Raw genomic sequence first — 19,972 nt, 5'->3', positions numbered from 1 at the left:
ACATGTATACAATAAAGCAGGAACATTTACAAGACCCCATGAGTGTGAAATCATCTAAAACGGTCACATGGTGTTCAAATTTAGTGTATTCTGCCCAGCTGTGATAGAGAATCAATGTGTGAATCCACATGAAGACTCATATTGTGATCACTGAAAAACTGAACGACTTGATAAAACACAGTATAAGCCTTATTGTTCATCTTAGATGTGCATAAGTCCACTGTCTGGTGGACAATTAATGCTTCCTTAAAAATGTGAGGAAATCGTTATTTATGGTAAGTGTGAAGAGTAATAAATTCTGCGAGACTTTATGCACTTATTTAACACTGACTACATTAAATTACAAATACAGACATATATATATATATATATATATATATATATATATATATATATATTACTGTTGGCAAAATACATGAAATACAATCAAAAAGTGTTCTCAAATCAATGTTAGACAAAATCTAATTTCAATAGATCAATTGTTTCAATGTAGTTAAAAAACAACAACACTGAACCCTGTTAAAACCGAATCCTCATGCAAACCACCTGCTTGCTTCATGGCAGTGTGTTAAAAATATTCATGCTGGTGAGAGTAAATAGAGACATTTTTCCATGTCTGCTTGCTAGGAATAATAAAGGAATAATTCAAAATGTTCAATCCATCACATAAGTAATAAATAATACATTTGTGCAAATGACTGTAAACAAACTAGCATCTGTAGGAGCTTGTTTTGCTCATTTAAAATACACTTTCCTATATTAAAAAGATAAAGTACAACAACAGTCAATACGAAAATACAACTTTGTTTACTTCAATAGTGTGACGGGTGTTTTAAATGACCTTAATAGGGACACGTTTGATGAATTCTAGTGTGTACAATACTATAGTGCACTAAAGCCCTACATCTAACTGTTATCATAAAACTCATTCGTTTCACACTGTAAAGAGGTACTGGTTTATAAATAAAAAAAAGACCAAACATTTTGAACTCTACAGTGGTCATACAAAAATGCTGACATTAGAGAAAACAGGAAGATAAGAGCAAGACAAACCAGATCAGCATTAACACCAAGGTTTCTGTGAGTGTTTATGGAAGGCTTTCTACGAGCAGCAGGACTTCTTCTTTGCTGCGCTGTCTACTAGCGACACAGTTTTCTCTTTTTCTCTGTCCTCTTGCTCTTTCAGAACTCTGGCAGAGAGGGGAAAAAGTGTCACATCATATGAGGTGCAATACAATGCAACTAAATAATAATGTGTGAATTATGAGCTGGCTGAAACGTTAGTGGTGAAAATCGATCATTTTTGCAGTTGCATATGCAATTGACTTTTCCAGGCAGGGCCTGAAATTAACACCCGACCACCTGCCAAATGCGGGTGAATTTTGCTATTGGCGGGTAACACTGTCAATCTACCTGCCACATTGGCAGGTAGCCAATGAGAATTGAGTGATTCATTAGTTTTTTTTTTTTACGTTTTCATTTTCATTGCGTTGGACCTTAGCTATAATGTGGCGGCACATTACTGGGGTAAAAAGGCCAGCTGAAACAAACAACCAACAAAAAGATGAGGATGAGTCAAAGAAAAGTAAAATAAGACATTTTAATACAAAGTGGTCAATTGGAGACAACGGCAAGGTTCGTGAGCGGCTGATTTATGACAGCGACTGTTGTTTCGTAACGTTCATGCGATCAGAAAGAAGATGAGGCCCTTTTCTGACTACGTTTGGATGTGCCAGTATTGAACTGTTGGTGAGATGGGATGAGATAATGTAACGCTGACGTAGGCTCCAGAACAATGACAGTTGCACAGATGTGTGCGTGTGCAACTGTAGTACATGTTGGGAGTTGGGAACCGGTGAGAAAATGTCCGGTACCCGGTAACTTTACCAATAATAATATTAATTTAGTTCTGCTTAACGGTTCCTGAACGCTGTAACTAAAAGCTGTCAGGACCTAGCTGTCTACGTGACTAAATCAGCCATCAACACAGCCGCGGGTGATTTGTTTACATACGAGCTGCGGTAGGTCTATAGATCTGTTGTGCATGTGTGTGTCAAAATCAATGAATAAAAAGATTTTTTTAAAATGTATATTCCAGGGGCGTAGCCAGTATTGGGCCAGGGCGGCACTGGCCCGCCCACATTACTCACTGGCCCGCCCAGGCAAGTTTGATAAAAATACATTTTTAGTTTATTTTTATTCAAATGTATTTAAGAAAATATATTAATATATACCTGATTTATTGTTGACTGCTGTGTGTGTTTAATTCGTTTTCCGAATAAAATGAAACTGTCGAAGCAAGTTGTAGAAAGCCTCTCTCCGGAACGTTATTGGTTGCTATGGTTGCTGGGGGTTCCAACAGGAAAACTCACAAGCGTCGTCGGCGCCACAATAATGGCTAAACAACTTTCTTTAATGTGCTATTTGAAAAAAGCAAGAGTTGAGGAAGAAGACACGCCACTGCCTTCATCTACCGAGTCCACACAGCCCAGTTCTTCAAACTCATTAACCCAGAAGGCTAGTCAGGTGCTGGTGGCGGCTGCTTTTTGCTCCCTCTCTCCGTCAGCCTGACGCGGGTTTAGCCGCCGATCTAACTGCGATATTATTATTTTAGCTTACTTTATTTTCGGGTAAACTGTCTTTGGACTGCTGACTAGCCTGAATAAAATAGACAGGTTATTGTCTACACTGGTTTGTCCAGCCTTTATTAAGCTCTGTTGGTTGAACATGATGATTTGCCGAATATAAAGGTGTAACTGTTTTTGCAGTTTGTCTATTAATTTTTCTACTCTCTAAGGTTAATTATTACTGAAGTCATTTTTTTTCTATGAAAAACTATAGGCCCACTCACATTTTCACTGGCCCACCCAAAATACAATTTCTGCCTACGCCACTGGTATATTCTAAGAGTTATTATTACTTATATTGATTTCGTTAATAACTTGACAGCACTTAAATGTGTACAAGTTAAAGAACAATATTGTGAAATTCCCGTTTTTCACCTTTAGGCTATGAGGCAAAAAAAAAAAAAAAAAGGCTGGTAAAAAGTCTCTGTGGCAGGTGAATTTTTATATCCACCTGCCACAGTGGCTGGTGGCCAAAAAAGTTAACTTCAGGCCCTGTTTCCAGGTATTAAGAATTGTTATGCTAACAGTCTATTCACTTACTGAAGCTTATTATTAGTAGTATTAATATATAATTATAGTAATTATCAATGTTGTTATCAAAATTTTAGTTTTAATATTTTTGTCATGCGTTTTTTTTAAATGTTTTTTTTTTTTTAAAATAAATCGCTTACATTTTTTTATTTACTTTTTTTAATCATTTTGATTTTAACTTATTTCTGTTAGTTGCTAAGGCAATTTTTTTGTTTTTAATTTAATATTTATATTGTATTACGGTAATAATAACAACAATAATAAACATGTTTTAATAAAAAAAGAACTAATCACTGGATTATAAACTTGTAAACTAAGGTTGGTGGCATTAAAATGTTGTTTAAGATTCACTTAAGGGCAAGCAAAGCAAACTAAAAAGTCATGAGTAGAAGTATATATTTCATCATGTGTTTATGCAAGTGGAATAATCTGTATTTATTTGTTTTGCATGGACAAAAATTCTTCATCAACATTTCTTATATTTCAATCTTTTCTATAAAACTGTTTGACTAGGACCACTACACCAATCTATTATTGTGGTATCATAGATTACAGATAAACCCGGCACTAAACATGTAAAAACGAAACAATCCGTGGTTTGTTTTGTGGTTGTCAGGCAGTCATTTCCTGTCTATGGGGCCGGTTCACACATGCATTTTTGCGTTCAAGGGCAGTGGAATAGAGATGCATTTTTTAAATGTTGAACTTTTTTAAGCCTTGAGCTCTACATTTTCAGAACAAGCATGTCATGCACGAAACATGAGCATAAATGTCAAATACATCCGTCTAGCGCATGTTTACATAGAAAAAACATGGAAATTCTACACAGTGAAAAGCAAAAATGCATTCTGAGTGAATAGGGTGGTTCTTGGTCAGATTAAACTGCAAAGTGAACCACTGAATATACCTAAGAAATTAGTCATTTGATAAACTTGTTAATAAACTCAGACTATTTAATGTGTCCTTGTTACAGTGTAATTATACATTTACTGAGTAATATCAATTAACAACATTTACTTACTATAGGGTATAGGGGTTAGTTTAGGGAAAGTTGCTTGTAATTATGTATAATCTACTGTTATTAAGTACATGTAACATGTAAAATGTAATGTGCAACATGTAACGTACAGTAAGTACATGTGACACTGTGTTACCATACACTCTTACCTTGCCATGTGAATCATGGACTCTGTCACATTGTGGCTTGAAAAAGCACTGCACTCATAGAAAATCAATTGAAAGTCCTGAAAGAGTGAACACAATAACTTATGTTAAGAATAAAGAGTCATTCTTATGTCATTCAGTGTGGTTCTTAATGTCTGCTGAGTACACGCAACAGTAACTGAAACTGACAGGAAACCACTTCATATATCTCATCAAACTACACACTGATGTCTGAGCCTGTTCTTTTACTTGTTCATTTCAAGAGTGCCATGCTTAATATGTTTAATGGTGATCCATTAGTGCCAATCCAGGGCCCAGATTCACTCACCTTGGCTAGTTTCTCTCCCGTTCCCAGCGGAATTATTCTCTCGCCGTCTAGATCTGTCTTATTCCCCAAGAGCATGATGGGAATGTCCTCACCTGCTCCCTCCTGTTGTATGAAAAATGACAACCCCTTCCCATTATAACTATTAAAAACTGCAGTGATGATACCGTTAGCTTACTTGGCATACGTTTTTTTGGTTAAGATATACACTACTGTTCAAAAGTTTGAGATTCAATGTTTTTTAAAAAGTGTCTTGCTCTCAAGCTTATCAAGACTGCATTTGTTTTATGGAAAAATACAGTAAAAACAATAATACTGTGAAATGATATTACAATTTCAAATAAATGTTTTTTTGTTTTAATATATTTTATAATGTAATTTATTCATGTGATGGCAAAGCTGAATTTTCAGCATCATTACTCCAGTCTTTAGTGTCACATGATCCTTCAGAAATCATTCTAATAGGCTGATTTACTGCTCAAGTAACATTTCTTATTATTCTCAATGTTAAAGTCAGTTGTGCTGCTAATTAGTTTTGTGGACATCATAATACTTTTTTTAGTATGCTTTGATGAATAGAAAAATCATTTATGCTTTTGTATGCTTTTTATTATAAATGTCTTTACTGTCTCTTTTGATCAATTTAATACATCATTGCTGAATAAAAGTATTAATTTCTTTATATATATAACAGACCCCAAACTTTTGAATGGCAGTGTAGTTTGACAAGCACAGTTTTCTTCCTTGTGACAACCATCTCATTCTACTAACTAGCACATTCTTTTTTTTTTAGGCCAATAGCTAATACATAAAAAAAGAAAACCACATTGTACCACTGATAGAAACAAATGGAAAAGGAAAACAAAAAAGCCAATTGCTACTTGCTATTACTAGTCGGAAGTAGGACGTATTTATAATTTAAGTGGAAGAGGCATGTTCATAACTAGAGAGCATTTTATTGGACAAAATACATCATTACCCCATTATTTCATTAGAATTCCAATCAATGGCTGTGTCCGAAATCTCCCACTACTCACTATATAGTGGACTATATAGTGAGCTCGCCATTTTGTAGTGCTGTCCGAATGTATAGTGATGATTATTATACCCTATATAGTCCACTCAATGTATCCCAGAATGCATTTTGAAAAGTAGTGTACAACCGATGGTCACTAACCCAAGCCCTACATACCATCATGCATTGCGCTGATCGTAAAAGACCTATCAGCATCATCTTCAACTTACAATTTGACGACGTCTCGCTAGCGTAGCAAGAACAGCACGTCGTTTTCTGTGTCTAGAAATCCTGTTTCTTTTGCTAATCCGCAAAATCTTCTGAATCACGAGAACAAACAAACAAAAAAGATAAATATTGAGTGGCATCTCCACAGAGTCTAAAATCGGTTTTATTAAGAGCAAGATATTTGATAACATAGATCTGTTTTTTTTCCCTAATGTCGACAGGCAAGAGAAAACGGTGTGGCGCGAAAATGAAACTATATGAAATATGTGTATTAATTTTATTTATGTTTATAAGTTATAATCATGTGTGGAGTAACGCATTATAACAGAAACGGCCAGAAATGACTTTTAATTTTACAATTTTGGAGAAATAAGCTCAATATAATGTAATGTATTTATAAAAAAAAAAAAATCTATTTAGCCCAGAGCTGGCTCGGCACCAGCTGACAGATGATGGCGCGTTTAAATAGTGCAACAGTAATGACGTAATCAACGGTGCCGAGAGACCATCGAGTAGTGTCCGAAAGTGGTGTTTCTATTATGCTGTTGAGCTCACTATATAGTGCTCTACTCCCTACCCCCTACATAGGGGTTAGGGAGTAGTGGTTTGAGTGGAGATTTCGGACACAGCCAATATCTCAAACAAACTTCACTTTAGAGGTTTATGTGTACACAAGCATACATTTTGTATTTTACTCCTAAAGTGGAAATGAATCACTCACCTGCACGCTGGTCAGCCACTGCCTAACTGCCGTGAAAGTCTGCTCACTAGTGATGTCATACACCACTACCACACCATCGGCCTTGCGAAAAAACTGCTTGGTGATGCTGCGATACCTGAAGGTGGAAACCCACAATGAAACTTTTGCATTCATCTGTTTTCTTAGTCAGCAGACACAATGGCACGATCAACAAACAACTAGGCCTCTGATAACATACAGATTATGACTACCGGTAATTTCTATTAGTAAATATCACTTGCCTCTCCTGTCCAGCTGTGTCCCACATTTGCAGGGCTACCTGGCTGTTGTCCACTGTTAAAGTCTTCACACTGAAGTCAATACCTGCACACGTCACACACATGAAAGAAGTCAGTCTGAAAGAGGAGGAAGGGGGTCTGACATTTAATGTCTTCATGCTTCTTCTTTTTTCCCTTCCCAGAGGAAGCTCCACACGTACAAGCCCTGACTAAAGGGCAGATGGAATTGATTTGAGGTTTTAAATCAATACCAAGTTATTGATAAATGTTTAAAACCAGCTCAATATAGGAATCATGCAAATTGAGACATATTATGACACATTATTTTTATGTTATTGTTTTTAAGTGCCGTGTAAATAGTATGGTGCATGAATATGATAATCGATCAATATCATAGCACATATCCAAAATACTTTGGTATTACTGCATCATGGTATTGCCACATTGCTATTTTGTAAATCTTTTTTAAAGTTTCAGGTTAGTAAGATTTTTTTAGAGAACTTATTACTTTTATTCAGAAAGGACACATTATTGATCAAAACAGTGACTTTACAACATGTAAAAAAAAAAAAAAAAAAAAATGCTGTTTCTGTTCATCCAAATTTTCCAGTTTCAACAAAAATATTAAGCAGCACAACAGTTTTCAACACTGATAATAAGAAATGTTTCTTGCGCACCAAATCAGCATATTAGAATGATTTCTGAAGGATCATGTGACACTGAAGACTGGAGTAATGATGCTGAAAATTCAGCTTTACCATCACAGGAATAAATTACATTATAAAATATATTTAAATAGAAAACAGTTATTTTAAATGGTAATATTTCAGAATATGAATGTTTTTACAGTATTCTTATTAAATAAATGGTGAATATAAGAGATACAAATAGAAATAATAATAATTATTATTATTGACGCAATAAAAAAACAACAATTCTATGACATCTATATACTTAGTGTTATATTTGAAATAGTCCTGAGTGTGTTAAAGGATGAAATCAAGAGTCAGTAAAACCTCGTTTTGTGCGATTAAATATATTTTAACAGTCTCACTGTCATTAGAATGTGGAGAATTAACAGACCCAACAACATGGCGACAAGTTATGAAGCAAGCTGTGGACTCACTCACACCCAAAGAAATAGATTTGAAGCAATATGAGGGCAAGTTAATTTTTGACAATTTTCATTTAGGCTATTTAGGTTAAATAAATCAAAAATACCTATAGACACTAGTAAACATAAACAAGTAAATGGAAGGCCACTGACCTACAGTAGCACATGTACCAGGGTGGAAACAGTCATCACAGAAGCGACGTAAAAGAGACGTTTTTCCCACGCTGGAATTCCCGACCAGAACGATCTTAAACAAACGATCTGGACCTGAACTGGACCCTTCATCCTGGAAAAAAAAAAAGATAGAAGGGGACCTCTATCAGCAGGACCCATTTGACCCAAATACCTTATTTTATACCCAATATCCAAAATTAAATGTGAAGATTTTATTTTCATTGAATGTATGTAGTGTATTGCAATGTATGTTTCTATGTTTTTCAGGAGATTTTATTTATCCCGCCAAGCTGTTAAAAATAAGAACTTGTTCTTAAGTGACTTGCCTGGTTAAATAAAGGTAAATTTATTCATCTAAATAAACAATTACACTATATAGAACCTTTTTTTGTGCAATGTAAAGATCAAATGGATGTTAAAGATTCTTTATGGAACCATTGATGCCAATAAAGAACCTTTATTTTTTTAAAGTGTACTCATTTTGAAACCTCAACAAATGGCCAAGGTTTTGACCAATCAAGTCATATTCTCACCGAGTGGACTGTCTCTTTGCCCACAGGCTGTCCCCTGGGTGAGGTGGGCGTCTGTGCGCCTCCTAGAGGGGGTGAAACAGAGGTCGGAGTGCTGGTTGTGGGGTAAATATTGCTCATCTGAAGATCAATGCCCTCCTCCAACTCCTCATCTTCACTCCATTCACTAAGCTGGGCCTGATAACCCTGCTGAAGGAGCTGCGGGAGGGGGTCCTCCTCGATTGAGATGATCCTCTGGAGCTGGTGTTTTGAAGGAGGTCGCCCATCTACCATGTCCTCCAGGTTAATGCTGTGCCCATTTACGCCACTCACGTTCTTCCGCTTAGAATGCGGCAGAACTTCTTCATCCTCGTCGCTGGAGACAACAACAGCCTATATTTAAATTTATTCACCAAAATGACATGAGCAAGATGTAGTAGTATCTTTTTTGAAAACTCAAACTATAAATATCAAGAAAACCTCTTCTCATTGACGTCTTCACAATAAGCTTTGATTTAACTTGGGTCTAAAACGACTAGTTCTTTTATCTCAGGAGACTCGCATCTTTTTTTAAATTTTGCAGTTTCACTGTATCCTTTCATCTTGAGTACCGTTGAGTGTACAGATGGCATTTTCACACAGCCTTACCTCTTGAATGACTGCTTCCGCTCAGCGTGATTCACAGTAATTGATCCAGACCTTTGTGTCCATGAGAGTTTTGCAGCAGCAGTCTTTGGTTTCTGAGAGACAGCAAACAATTACTTGAAATAGTCAAAAGGATCCGTAGACTGATCAGGATCAGTACAATATCTTATATAATGTCTATATGAACCTACTTGATAGCACATGTCTCTTTCATCTCGTAAGTGTTTGTTCATTTCCCTAGGAGGAATTAAATAGAATACAAGTCAATTCTGGGCAAACAAAGACCTTCTCCTTCATTTATAGTAATTCCTTACCTTAGCAAATCAAGCTGCTTGAGAAGACTTGCCCTTTCTCTTTGCAGGCTTTCTGTAACCCTATAAATCTCCCTGTAGTAAACACAAACTCTTTTAATGACAATGAGTTTAGCAACAAGACTGACAATAAATCAAACAAGGGGCATAATGTACAACAGCTAATATTTAATTAATATTTAATTTGTAATAATATTTCGCAAGATTCCTGGTTTTACTTTATTTTTGATGTAATAAATGCAGCCTCTGTGAGCAGCTTTCAAATAATAATAAAATTTTTTTTTAACTTTTGAGAGGTAATATATATATATATATATATATATATATATATATATATACACACAGTTGTAAACAAAATTATTCAACCCCCATTGCAAATCAGGTTTATTGGCAAAATGTACAGACTTCCAGCTGTTTCCAATGAGCAAATCAAACTAAAGTAATTGAAATAGCTCAACACATAAAATGTTTCAAGTGGTTTCCCCAAACTCAACTGAAAATGCAACTTTTAATGACTTCTGCAGTCTCAAAATTATTCAACCCCTTCATGACAAGCATCTTTAGTACTCAGTAGAACACCCTTTTGCTGTTATGACCTGCTGCAAACGAGATGTATAATCAGACACCATCTTCTGGCAGCGGTTCTGAGGAATCTTAGCCCATTCCTCATGAGCAATGGCCTCCAGTTCAGAAATATTATTGGGTTTGGGTGATGCAACCGCCTTCTTCAAATCCCACCAGATTTTCAATGGAGTTAAAGTCAGGTGACTGTGATGGCCACTGTAGAATCTTCCAGGACTTCTCTGCAACAAAGCCTTGGTGGAATTTGAGGTATGCTTGGGATCACAGGTCCTGTTTCAAGCTCCAATGACACCCAAGCTTCAACTTCCTCACTGACAGCATGATGTTTTCTCCAAGGAAATAAACCTGCCTTCTCAGAAATCTGGTTGCAGCCGTAGATAGCTTCCTTATTCTGCCCATTCAGGTAGTGTAACCACTATTACTTTAACTGTGAATTATGCTTCTAACGGTCTCTCTAGAAACATTTAGTGCATTCACTATCTTTTTGTATCCTGTTCCTTGTTTGTGAAGAGCGATGATATTTTCTCTTAAGTTTTTGGACCTTTCTTTTGACTTCTAGCATGCAGTCAAACGTGACACTCAACAGCAACACACCTAGCCAGTTCAGATATGTCATGTGTTCTAGCTCAAGCGCACCTGGTGCAACTAATGAAGCCCAAAACATCTGTTTTGCAGATTTGTGCTGTTGTGAGGGATTCTATTCAGGGGGTTGAATAATTTTGAGACTGCAGAAGTCATTAAAAGTTGCATTTTCAGTTGAATTTGGGAAAAAAACCCTTTTTCAGCTAACAGCTAATTCAATTACTTTTGTTTGATTTGTTCATTGCAAACAGCTGGAAGTCTGTAAATGTTGCAAATAAACCCGATTTGCAATGGGGGTTGAATAATTTTGATTACAACTGTATATACATACTGTATATTAGAAATGTATGAAGTAGTACCTCTTTTGATTACTCAAAACTACAAATATCAAGAAAACATCTCTGCTTATTTGCATTTTCACAATAAGCTTTGGCTTTTAATCTAGATGATTTCCTAACATCCAACATCCTAACATTTCCTAACATCCTCACATCTCTCGCTCCTCGTGCAGGCGTGAGGACTGATCCTGCAGCAGCATGAGTTGCTCCTGGGCCAGGCTCAGCTCCTGGGTGGTGTGTTCCAGCTCACGGCTCAAGTCGTCATTATACTGTTTGAGTTTTACGTTCTCCACGGCCGTCTCTCGTTGCTCGCTGTGCAGCTCTCGACACTGACTCTCCAGCTAAAGGAGATCAAACATCACACGTGTACACACACAAATGAAACATTTGAGCTATCATGGAAACATTTGAAGCACAAGAATATCTTTAAAACGGTCTCAAATCATGCTGGATAATATGACCATCAGGTTTTACACAAATGTTTGGCATCCATGGCACATGCATATTTACACCACTATCTAGAACTGAGATGGCCTTGGAAGTGTTATTGTGAATGTTTGGCTGGGACATTGTGGGAGGAATGAATTGATAAGGAAGCTCTTGCACTCATGCTTTTACACACAGCTATGCAGCTAAATATAGACACAAAAATGAAAAAATACCATGTCTTTAGTCAAACATGCAGTACCAAACTTTAGCTCGATCTTTACATAAAAGTCAAACACATTAGCACAGACTGATAGTAAGTTTAATCACTTTTGCTCAAAGTTGCATTGCAGCAATAAAGAAAGTAATTTGGTTTTGGTTTAGTTGTTCACAGACGAGAAGAAAATGAAGCTTGTAATGAGAGAAGCAAAGGAAGCATTAAGACTTGTTACTTTCTATTCATTCATTAGCATTGAAAGGCTTTGCTGGGTTTTGTTTATTGTGTGTATAGATCTGCATTTATTTTTGTGTGCGTCAGACATGGCTTTCTAAAATTTGAACATAAATTTCCAGCAAATGATCTACAACACCTGCTGATTGTGTTAAACAATCTGAGAAAAATATGTCAAATGTTTAGATGTTAATTTGTCCTTGAGTAAAAGTTACTTCAAAATTAAAACTCTTTCTGGAAAAGATCTCACTCTCTGTGTAATTCCTAATCAAATATAATTTTCTTTTTCCAACTGCAGTTGGTTGTCATTTTATTTAACTACAATGTATTATTCAAACAGTGAATGTATGAGCAATTACCTGATAAATGTAACTAGTTAAACTGGTTTGGTGATTACGTAAACAAGCAAAGGTATTAGTTGTGACCAACCCGTTTCTGTTTATTAGAAAGAATTTCCAGGTCTTTCTCCTTAGAGGAAAGTTGATGCTCCAAGTCCTGACTGCGAGACAAGAACCGCTCGGAATCCTGGAGAACAAAGATCACATGAATATTTACTATAGTTTCAACCAAAAAACAGTATTTATTCCTACTGTAGAATCATAACTTAATTTAAAGAAAATGCAAATAGAATTACAAGAGCCCAGGAACCAAATATCTGATCAAAGGAACATATAATGCAACATCAAGAGCTGTTTTAATCTCTAAAGACCATATAGTTCTTTATTGGTCAAAGTAAAAAGAAGCCTCTCCTAATTCTCTATGATATTCTGGTCTCTACATATGCCTCAGATCCCTCCTTCAATGCAGTTCTATGAGATTTATTCTCTTCATTTTATAGTCCTCCTTTATGCTTTCCTTAAAGTGCACAATTTTAGGTTAATGTTAATATATTGTATACTCAGGGTTTAGGATTATTTCAAATGGCCAATTGTAATAAAAGCTTTACCTCTAAGAGTATCCTGTCTTTCTCATTCTTGATCTGTTGCTCCATTTCTTCATACAGCCTCTGGATTTCATCATCATGTGTCACCGCTTTCCTATTAAAGATGTCAGGATCAATCAAAAAGCTTTTAAGTCATTTGGTCACATCAAAGTATTAAACACTATTCAATGCATTCATGGAATGAGAAAGATTTCTCTATTTTTAACTCGTTCCTATGTTTTTATTCTCTCGGTTCGCTGGGAGAGAATATTAAAGTTAGAAACAAAGGCAGATAGAGAAATCTTCTAGGAAAAAAAGCAGCATGATATCATCTTTCATTTACAATAAATGCCATGCGTATGTGATAACTGCCAGGTCAGACTGACATATTTCAAAAATATGCCTTTAAAAGCTACAGCAGACATTGCTATTAAGCCAGCAGTCTCGCTGCCATCCGAACTCTGGTGTGCACCAAACAAGTGGACCGAGAACGTGGAAAAGATGGGTCTCGGTCTGCTTTTAAACAAACTCTGGTGCGGTTCGACGGAAATATGAACGCAACACGGACCGAAGAGATGTAAATGATGTCACAAGATGCGACCCTAAAAAGGACAGAATGCTCAAGCACACCTGTTTTTTCTCGTCATAGTCACAATGTTGCCCATCACAGTTTGGTACAGGCATCAGAACCGCATCTCCTCGCAGCAGATCTTACTTTGTTTGCAACGGAGGAATTCCTGTTTTGACTCCTTTACACCTTTTATAAGCTCTTTATGAGTTGTCAGCTCCATCATATGTGCGTACATACAGCGAACGCATTTAGCCCAGCACACAGCATTGTTTTGGATGTTCGACAAGTTCAGTCACAAAGTATTCATCATAAAAGCAGTGGGAGTTTTTTGGGTTAAATATGACCGTGTAAACGTTAAGCGAACCATGACTAAATGTATCATTTTCTTTTTTTGGTCCAGACCAAAAGAACCAAGAGAACCGAACTACAAGTGTGAACACACCCTAAGAAAATTTTCAATTATGGTAGTAATGTCTTGTTGTATATGACTACAAATATAACATCCTTTTTAAAATGCTTGATGTGTTAACATTCTAAAAGGAACAAAAGTGCTAAAGTGATATCTGACCTTTTAAGGGCAGTCTCCATTTCTGTCCTCTCCTGGTTGGCCTCTTTGATCTGATAAGTGACCCTGGAAAGGAATTCCTCAAAATTGGACAGGAGGTGAGGCTCGTCTCTTCTGAGCTGGGCCCAAAGACTCCGCACCTCTCCTGGACTGAGACATTACAACACACTTACTGCATCATATATCTTACCAAATTATTGTTTGTAAAAAAAAAAAAAAACACAACTCAGTTTTTAAAGTTTGCTGTATGTTTTATCTTTACACGAAGTAACTTTCATCTATTGTAGTATCTTGCGCCACACTCCACATCCGCCGAGAAACATTGCGTTTGCTCACAAAGAGATCAGAAGGTTTTGCAAGCAAACGCAAAACGTTTTACGAGCGAACGCAAAGTTTCTCGGGGGAACGCAAATGTTTTGCGAGCAAACGCAAAGTTTCTCTGGGGACCTCAAAAGCATTGACTTCACTTATTATTTTTCCTCCCATCTCATATTTTTTTCCACCATGTCCCTTTAGGGGCTCCGTATATTTACGCTGATATATGAGATGCATTAGTCTCGCTTAGCCAGACCTTCAGACTGACAGCAGAATGTCTGAACTCCATAGCAGCTTTTATTGGCCAAGGACCGCCCAAAATTCTGGGTGAATTCCAAATGCCATTTTTGCACCCTTGAAGGGTACTTCGGGAAGGGGGTGCCATTTGTAGGAGCGTTCTAAATGAAAGTGAACAACTAAACCCCTTCACGAAGGGCACTTCCACAGGTCTGTTAGCAAAGGGAACATGCGATGGTCACTTCAAGGAAGTAATTTAATTATTTATGGTCATGTTCTGCCCTTCGAAGTGAGGAGGGCATAGGGATGCTCACATCCGAGAGGAATTTCCCCTCCGTCTAACCAACATGTAAAGCAGCCAATTAGGGGTGGGCGATATCTCGATATTTAAAATATATCGAGATATTTTTTAAACACGATATGGATTTTGACATATCGTATATATCGATATATTGTTTATATTTAATTCTGATTTCGCCACTTTGCCTTCTCTGCGCTGTGCTCGCCCCCGGCTCCTTGCTTTTCCCCCCCTCCCCTCGAGTGTTGTCTCATTCAACATGGCGGCGCCCGCAACTAGCCCGGAGGCTACAGAACTCGTCTAAAAAAATCGTCTTAAATGCTGTCTTACATGCACTTCTTGAGGCAAACACGCACACTAGCAAACACACGCAAGGTCTCTCGCTCTCTGTCCCTCTCTGCCGTGTGCGCGCTACACGGAGCTCTCTCCCTCTCTGCCGTGCGCACGCTACACGGTTTGAACATACATATTCACACAGCCTTTCGAAAACCGGGAGAGTGGATAAATTTCCCGGGACAGGTTATTAAAAAGAATGACAATCCCGGTAAAACGGGACAGGTGGCAACCACTGATCTATATAGAATGTCATTATATAGATCAGTGGTGGCAACCCTGGCCATAGCCGTCGTTGAATTATTATTTTTCTATACAGGGATTTTTTTTTTTTTAAATGTCGCAGAAGCACTTTGGACTACATGAACTGCCTACCTCTTTGCACTCCAATAAAAAAAATCTATTTGGCATATATGTTTTTGCAGTAGTTTTTGTTGGGTTATTTTTCTTGTAAAGATATCGAGATATATATCGTATATCGAGATATAGCAAAATATATTGCGATATATTTTTTGCTCCATATCGCCCAGCCCTACAACCAATCACAGTTAATTTTGTTCCACGTCATGTTTAGGGGCGTGAAACTGAAAATGTCTATTATTATTGTGGGGAAAAGTCGATGTCCCCACAATAACAGACTGCAACTATGGTTCTGGTAACTTCACTTACTTTTGAAAATCTAATGTTTAGTTGATCCTGATAAGTGCTTATTGTCACAGTCGTAAACATGACGGCTTTCTTCTTCCATAAGGGGGTTTGGCATTATGACGGCTTTGTTTCCAGACGGCCCGTTAAAGAACGCGACACACGTCTACCGTTAATCCTGGAGAGTTCAACCATTCAGATGACGACTCTAAAACTCCTGAAGTGTTGTGTGCCATAATGCATCAGACGTTCAAGCAAACGGTCGGTGGCCGTGAAGTCTGAGGCTGAGACTAGAAATGCATATCAGAATCTAATCCAAACTGTCAGCTCCCCTTTGAAAAAGCAATAACCGTACACAAAGATTACAGTCAGTCAGAAGGATGAACTTTTATAATTGATGTCTTCCACCATCACCGTTTGCCTTTTAGGAGTGGCGGTAGTTTGCTGAAAGTGCATCCGGTCATGCGTTACAAAAACGGGCTCAACTCACCATATGGTGAATGAGAAGACAATAATTGACCTGTTTTAAAATCCCTTGGTCTTATCAAAGGTGCGTTCGTTTGGGAATGTGCCGTCTCTTATTTATTTATTTAACGTCAAATCAGCAACAAAGGTTAATTTTATGACAAACTCAAAGTAAAATTTTAAATAATCATAATATCAAAAGGAAAAACTACAAAATAAAGACATTTCTACACAACAATGTATTATTTTTACAACAATAAAAAAAATATATAAGCTCTTTAAGTTTGATATTTGATATAAAATATTAAAATATTCCCAGGAGAAGGGGGTCAACGTGTGTAATCTCTTACTATTGACTGTTTTGGGGGAATTTATATCTATATGTTAACTTCCTATGGCTTGTTAATTTAGTGTAAATACACTATTTAAATTATATGACGACATTTAGAATTACAATAACTGTAGTTATTAGAAATACACAACTAATGCGTTTGAAACATGAAAGCAGTATCTTAGCTAGTGTAGTTCCATGCAAGAAAACGTCCACTGATGTTTAAACCATAACTAAAATATATAACAACCTAAAAAAGATAATCAAATATAGGATCCATTTCAAACGGCGGTAGATTTTCCAGTAAGTGTGGCTGACTGAAATGACACTCACTCTTCAAAGATGTTGCTCGCCCCCAGGTTCTCCATTAGCATGCAGAAGTGTTTCTCCTCATCATCCTCTGCCCTGCTGATTCTCTCCTCCCATTGGCTCTCGTAGAGCACTTCCGGAGTCTTTCTTGAGACCGGCTCCTCACCTGCATGCGGCTCTACTGGCGCCACACCAGGGCCAAACATGAACTCACCTGAATAGACAAACACAATAGCAAGTAAATGATATAGACAACCCAAAATTCAACATATAGTAGGCTATAAATCAAGGAAAAAATTGTGTGTGCTTTTTAAATGACTGCTGTATGGATTCAAATCTAAACCGCCAATGCAATGCAAACGTACTAAAGCCAGAAGAGAACTCCTCAAAGGTCAAATATCCGTTGGCATCCGTGTCCAAAGTGTCAAAGACATTCTCAAGTTCCTCAGCACTCATAGGAAGCTCTCCATTTAACCTCTACAACAACATGACAAATGATACAGACGTAAGGAGAAGCACAATGCATTTTGGGTCACCTAAAACTGAGCAGATTAAGAGTATAAATGAACAGATCTTTTTAAAACATTTTTATGCATAAGTTTAGACCCAATCAAATATAATCAATTTAATTGGTCTTACAAAGTAAATTAAAAACTTTTTTTTATGAAGCATGAACTGAATTTCACTATAAAAACAAACCAAACCACATATTCCCCAGTTCTTTACTAGGTTATTTGTGTCGTGACAAAAGTTTTAAACAAGGCTGACGTTTGACACCTTTAATATCACACGCTGTATCTTTCAGTGATAAACCCAGTAAACACACAGCAAGAACGTTACTATTCTTAGGAAGCAAAGAACACACCCTTGTGTGGGAACCTGACAAATGTTTGCTCAGATATGCTCTAGTATAAGCTGTCCCATAAAACTTTTGGCTTTTTCCTGTACTTGTAAAAGTCAGTTGTAAATGCTGACAGACGTGTGAAAACATTTGCGTAAAGATGCGCACAAACTGTGAGCCATCACCCTTTTCCTCCGCAAACCAAAGTGACAGCTTCTAACAACAGTAATAAACCTCCTGATGGGTTTTTTTTTAACAGCCTGAAGGTTTAGAAAAAAAGCTGCTCTTTGAAACACCAATAGTGTTGTCAGCGTTTTCTGCCAGACCAACATGTGGTAGACCTGCTATGATGCAAGTTACTTTGTCAAAGACGTAAATGTTTTGTCACAGTTTTCATAGCATGTTCACAAAGATTTAATAGAAAGATTTAAAACCGTGGAATCCATTTCCAAACTGGTTGAAATAAGAGCCATAATTTAAATAAAGATGAGGAACCAATGTTTATTAATGCATGTTCCACAGACACTGGATCAAAGCTGTAATGCTTTTGAAAGAGGCTCTTCAGGGCAGGACTTCAAAGGAAGCCTGTACAATCAATGGAAGAGGTGATCGAATCTGCACAATAATACAACTGAAGGGCTGGTCTCAAAACGCCCACCCCAATTCCAGGACGGTCTCACATGCTCCTTCGATTCTGACATCCGCAAGAAGAAGCTGATAATCCACCCTATATAGGATAGCTGAAATATTTTAGACCTTAAAATAAACATGTAAAAGATAGATAGAATAGATAGGTAGGATGAATGGAGATAAAATTCACTCACAAAGAGGAATTTTTGGCTGATGAAATAATTTTAGATAGATAGATAGATAGATAGATAGATAGATAGATAGATAGATAGATAGATAGATAGATAGATAGATAGATAGATAGATAGATAGATAGATAGATAGATAGATAGATAGATAGATAGATAGATAGATAGATAGATAGATAGATAGATAGATAGATAGATAGATAGAGCTTCAGTGCTTTGTTTAGGCCTGTAAATTACAATTAAAAAAATCTTGATATATCCAGGTTTTCCAAGACTGTGGGAACCCTTAAAAATATATTTTTCGTTTTTTTTTTTTTTTTTTTTTTAGGTAAAAAAAAAAAAAAAAAGTTTCAGTACAGAAGCATGTTGTATTTAATTTGTACTTTTTCAAGACCAAATTGCCAATTACATATTTAACAATCTGTGTCATTAATTCGTTTTTTATTTATTTTTATTTAAGTGAATTACTTTATTCAGATCGCCGTTTATGTTCTGTTGCAAGTAAACAATTTAATGGGTGAACTAACACAAATTTTCTCAATTAGCTCATGGTTCGCAGCTGAAAGAATGCCAGGAAAACCAGATGATACATTTTGGGGGTTTTCATTCTTCTTTACCTATTAAACTCCCTAAGCACAAATCACATGGACGCCTTGTTTTTTCCCTTCCCAACAATCTTACCTGCATATCCCGTCGTGTAATGAAGCCTTTGCTCTCTATGTCACAAATCTGGAAGAACTCTTTGGTCTTCTCAAGCACAGCACTGCAGTCGCTGTCACTGGGCGTCCCCTTCCTGTATTCTCCCCTACGATGGGACGCCCGATCCACCTTGGAGCCACAGGTGTTGAAGGTGGAGAAAGATGCCATGGTGTCCATGTGTGTGTGTGTGTGTGTGTGTCTTTGTGTGTGCGCAAACTCTCCTTCCTCACATGGGTCAGCCCTTGACAGAAGAGAAGAGCAGAGAGAGAGAACAAAGCTTTTGAGTTACACCACATCACATCCTCTTAGAGTGCCGCCAAGCACCATCTCTTAGCAACCACCTCTTTAATTAGACAACGAGGGCACGGAGATGGGCACAGGAAAAGAAAGAGCATTAAAAATAAAGAGAACGGCAGATGAAAGCGCCAAGGTGTATATTTAGACAGGTTATGTTTTTCGAATAAAGAGGGTCATAAACGTGTCCATTTTCTGAATTCAGAGAAAGCATCATTGCAATTACATTCCATTTGACATGTTATAGCTGAATTGTCACAAATTGCTGTATTTACAGAAAATGATATTAAAGAGGAGAAACCACAGATGGATCTGCTTTTAATTGCTAG

General features: G+C 37.0%; 1 protein-coding gene across 1 annotated transcript; it reads right to left on the bottom strand.

Annotated features, from left to right (window-relative positions):
* Positions 1 to 364: 364 nt before the first annotated feature.
* On the bottom strand, positions 365 to 19,541 carry cracr2aa (calcium release activated channel regulator 2Aa). The gene is made up of 17 exons (XM_056261341.1): positions 19,332 to 19,541; positions 17,357 to 17,468; positions 17,016 to 17,205; positions 14,062 to 14,208; positions 12,947 to 13,037; positions 12,430 to 12,525; positions 11,277 to 11,464; positions 9,625 to 9,696; positions 9,502 to 9,547; positions 9,314 to 9,405; positions 8,690 to 9,041; positions 8,136 to 8,268; positions 6,872 to 6,953; positions 6,612 to 6,726; positions 4,651 to 4,752; positions 4,326 to 4,402; positions 365 to 1,190 (listed from the first exon to the last, which is right to left on the bottom strand). The coding sequence occupies exons 1-17, from the start codon at positions 19,524 to 19,526 to the stop codon at positions 1,103 to 1,105; spliced, it is 2,178 nt and encodes a 725-aa protein (XP_056117316.1). The 5' UTR covers positions 19,527 to 19,541; the 3' UTR covers positions 365 to 1,102.
* Positions 19,542 to 19,972: the final 431 nt, after the last annotated feature.

Source organism: Rhinichthys klamathensis, unplaced genomic scaffold, assembly GCF_029890125.1.
Source record: "Rhinichthys klamathensis goyatoka isolate OS25496 unplaced genomic scaffold, OSU_Roscu_1.1 h1tg000181l_1, whole genome shotgun sequence".
Taxonomy (NCBI): Eukaryota; Metazoa; Chordata; class Actinopteri; order Cypriniformes; family Leuciscidae; genus Rhinichthys; species Rhinichthys klamathensis.
Note: the sequence above shows the minus strand (reverse complement) of the source record. Positions and strands in the feature narration are given on the sequence as shown.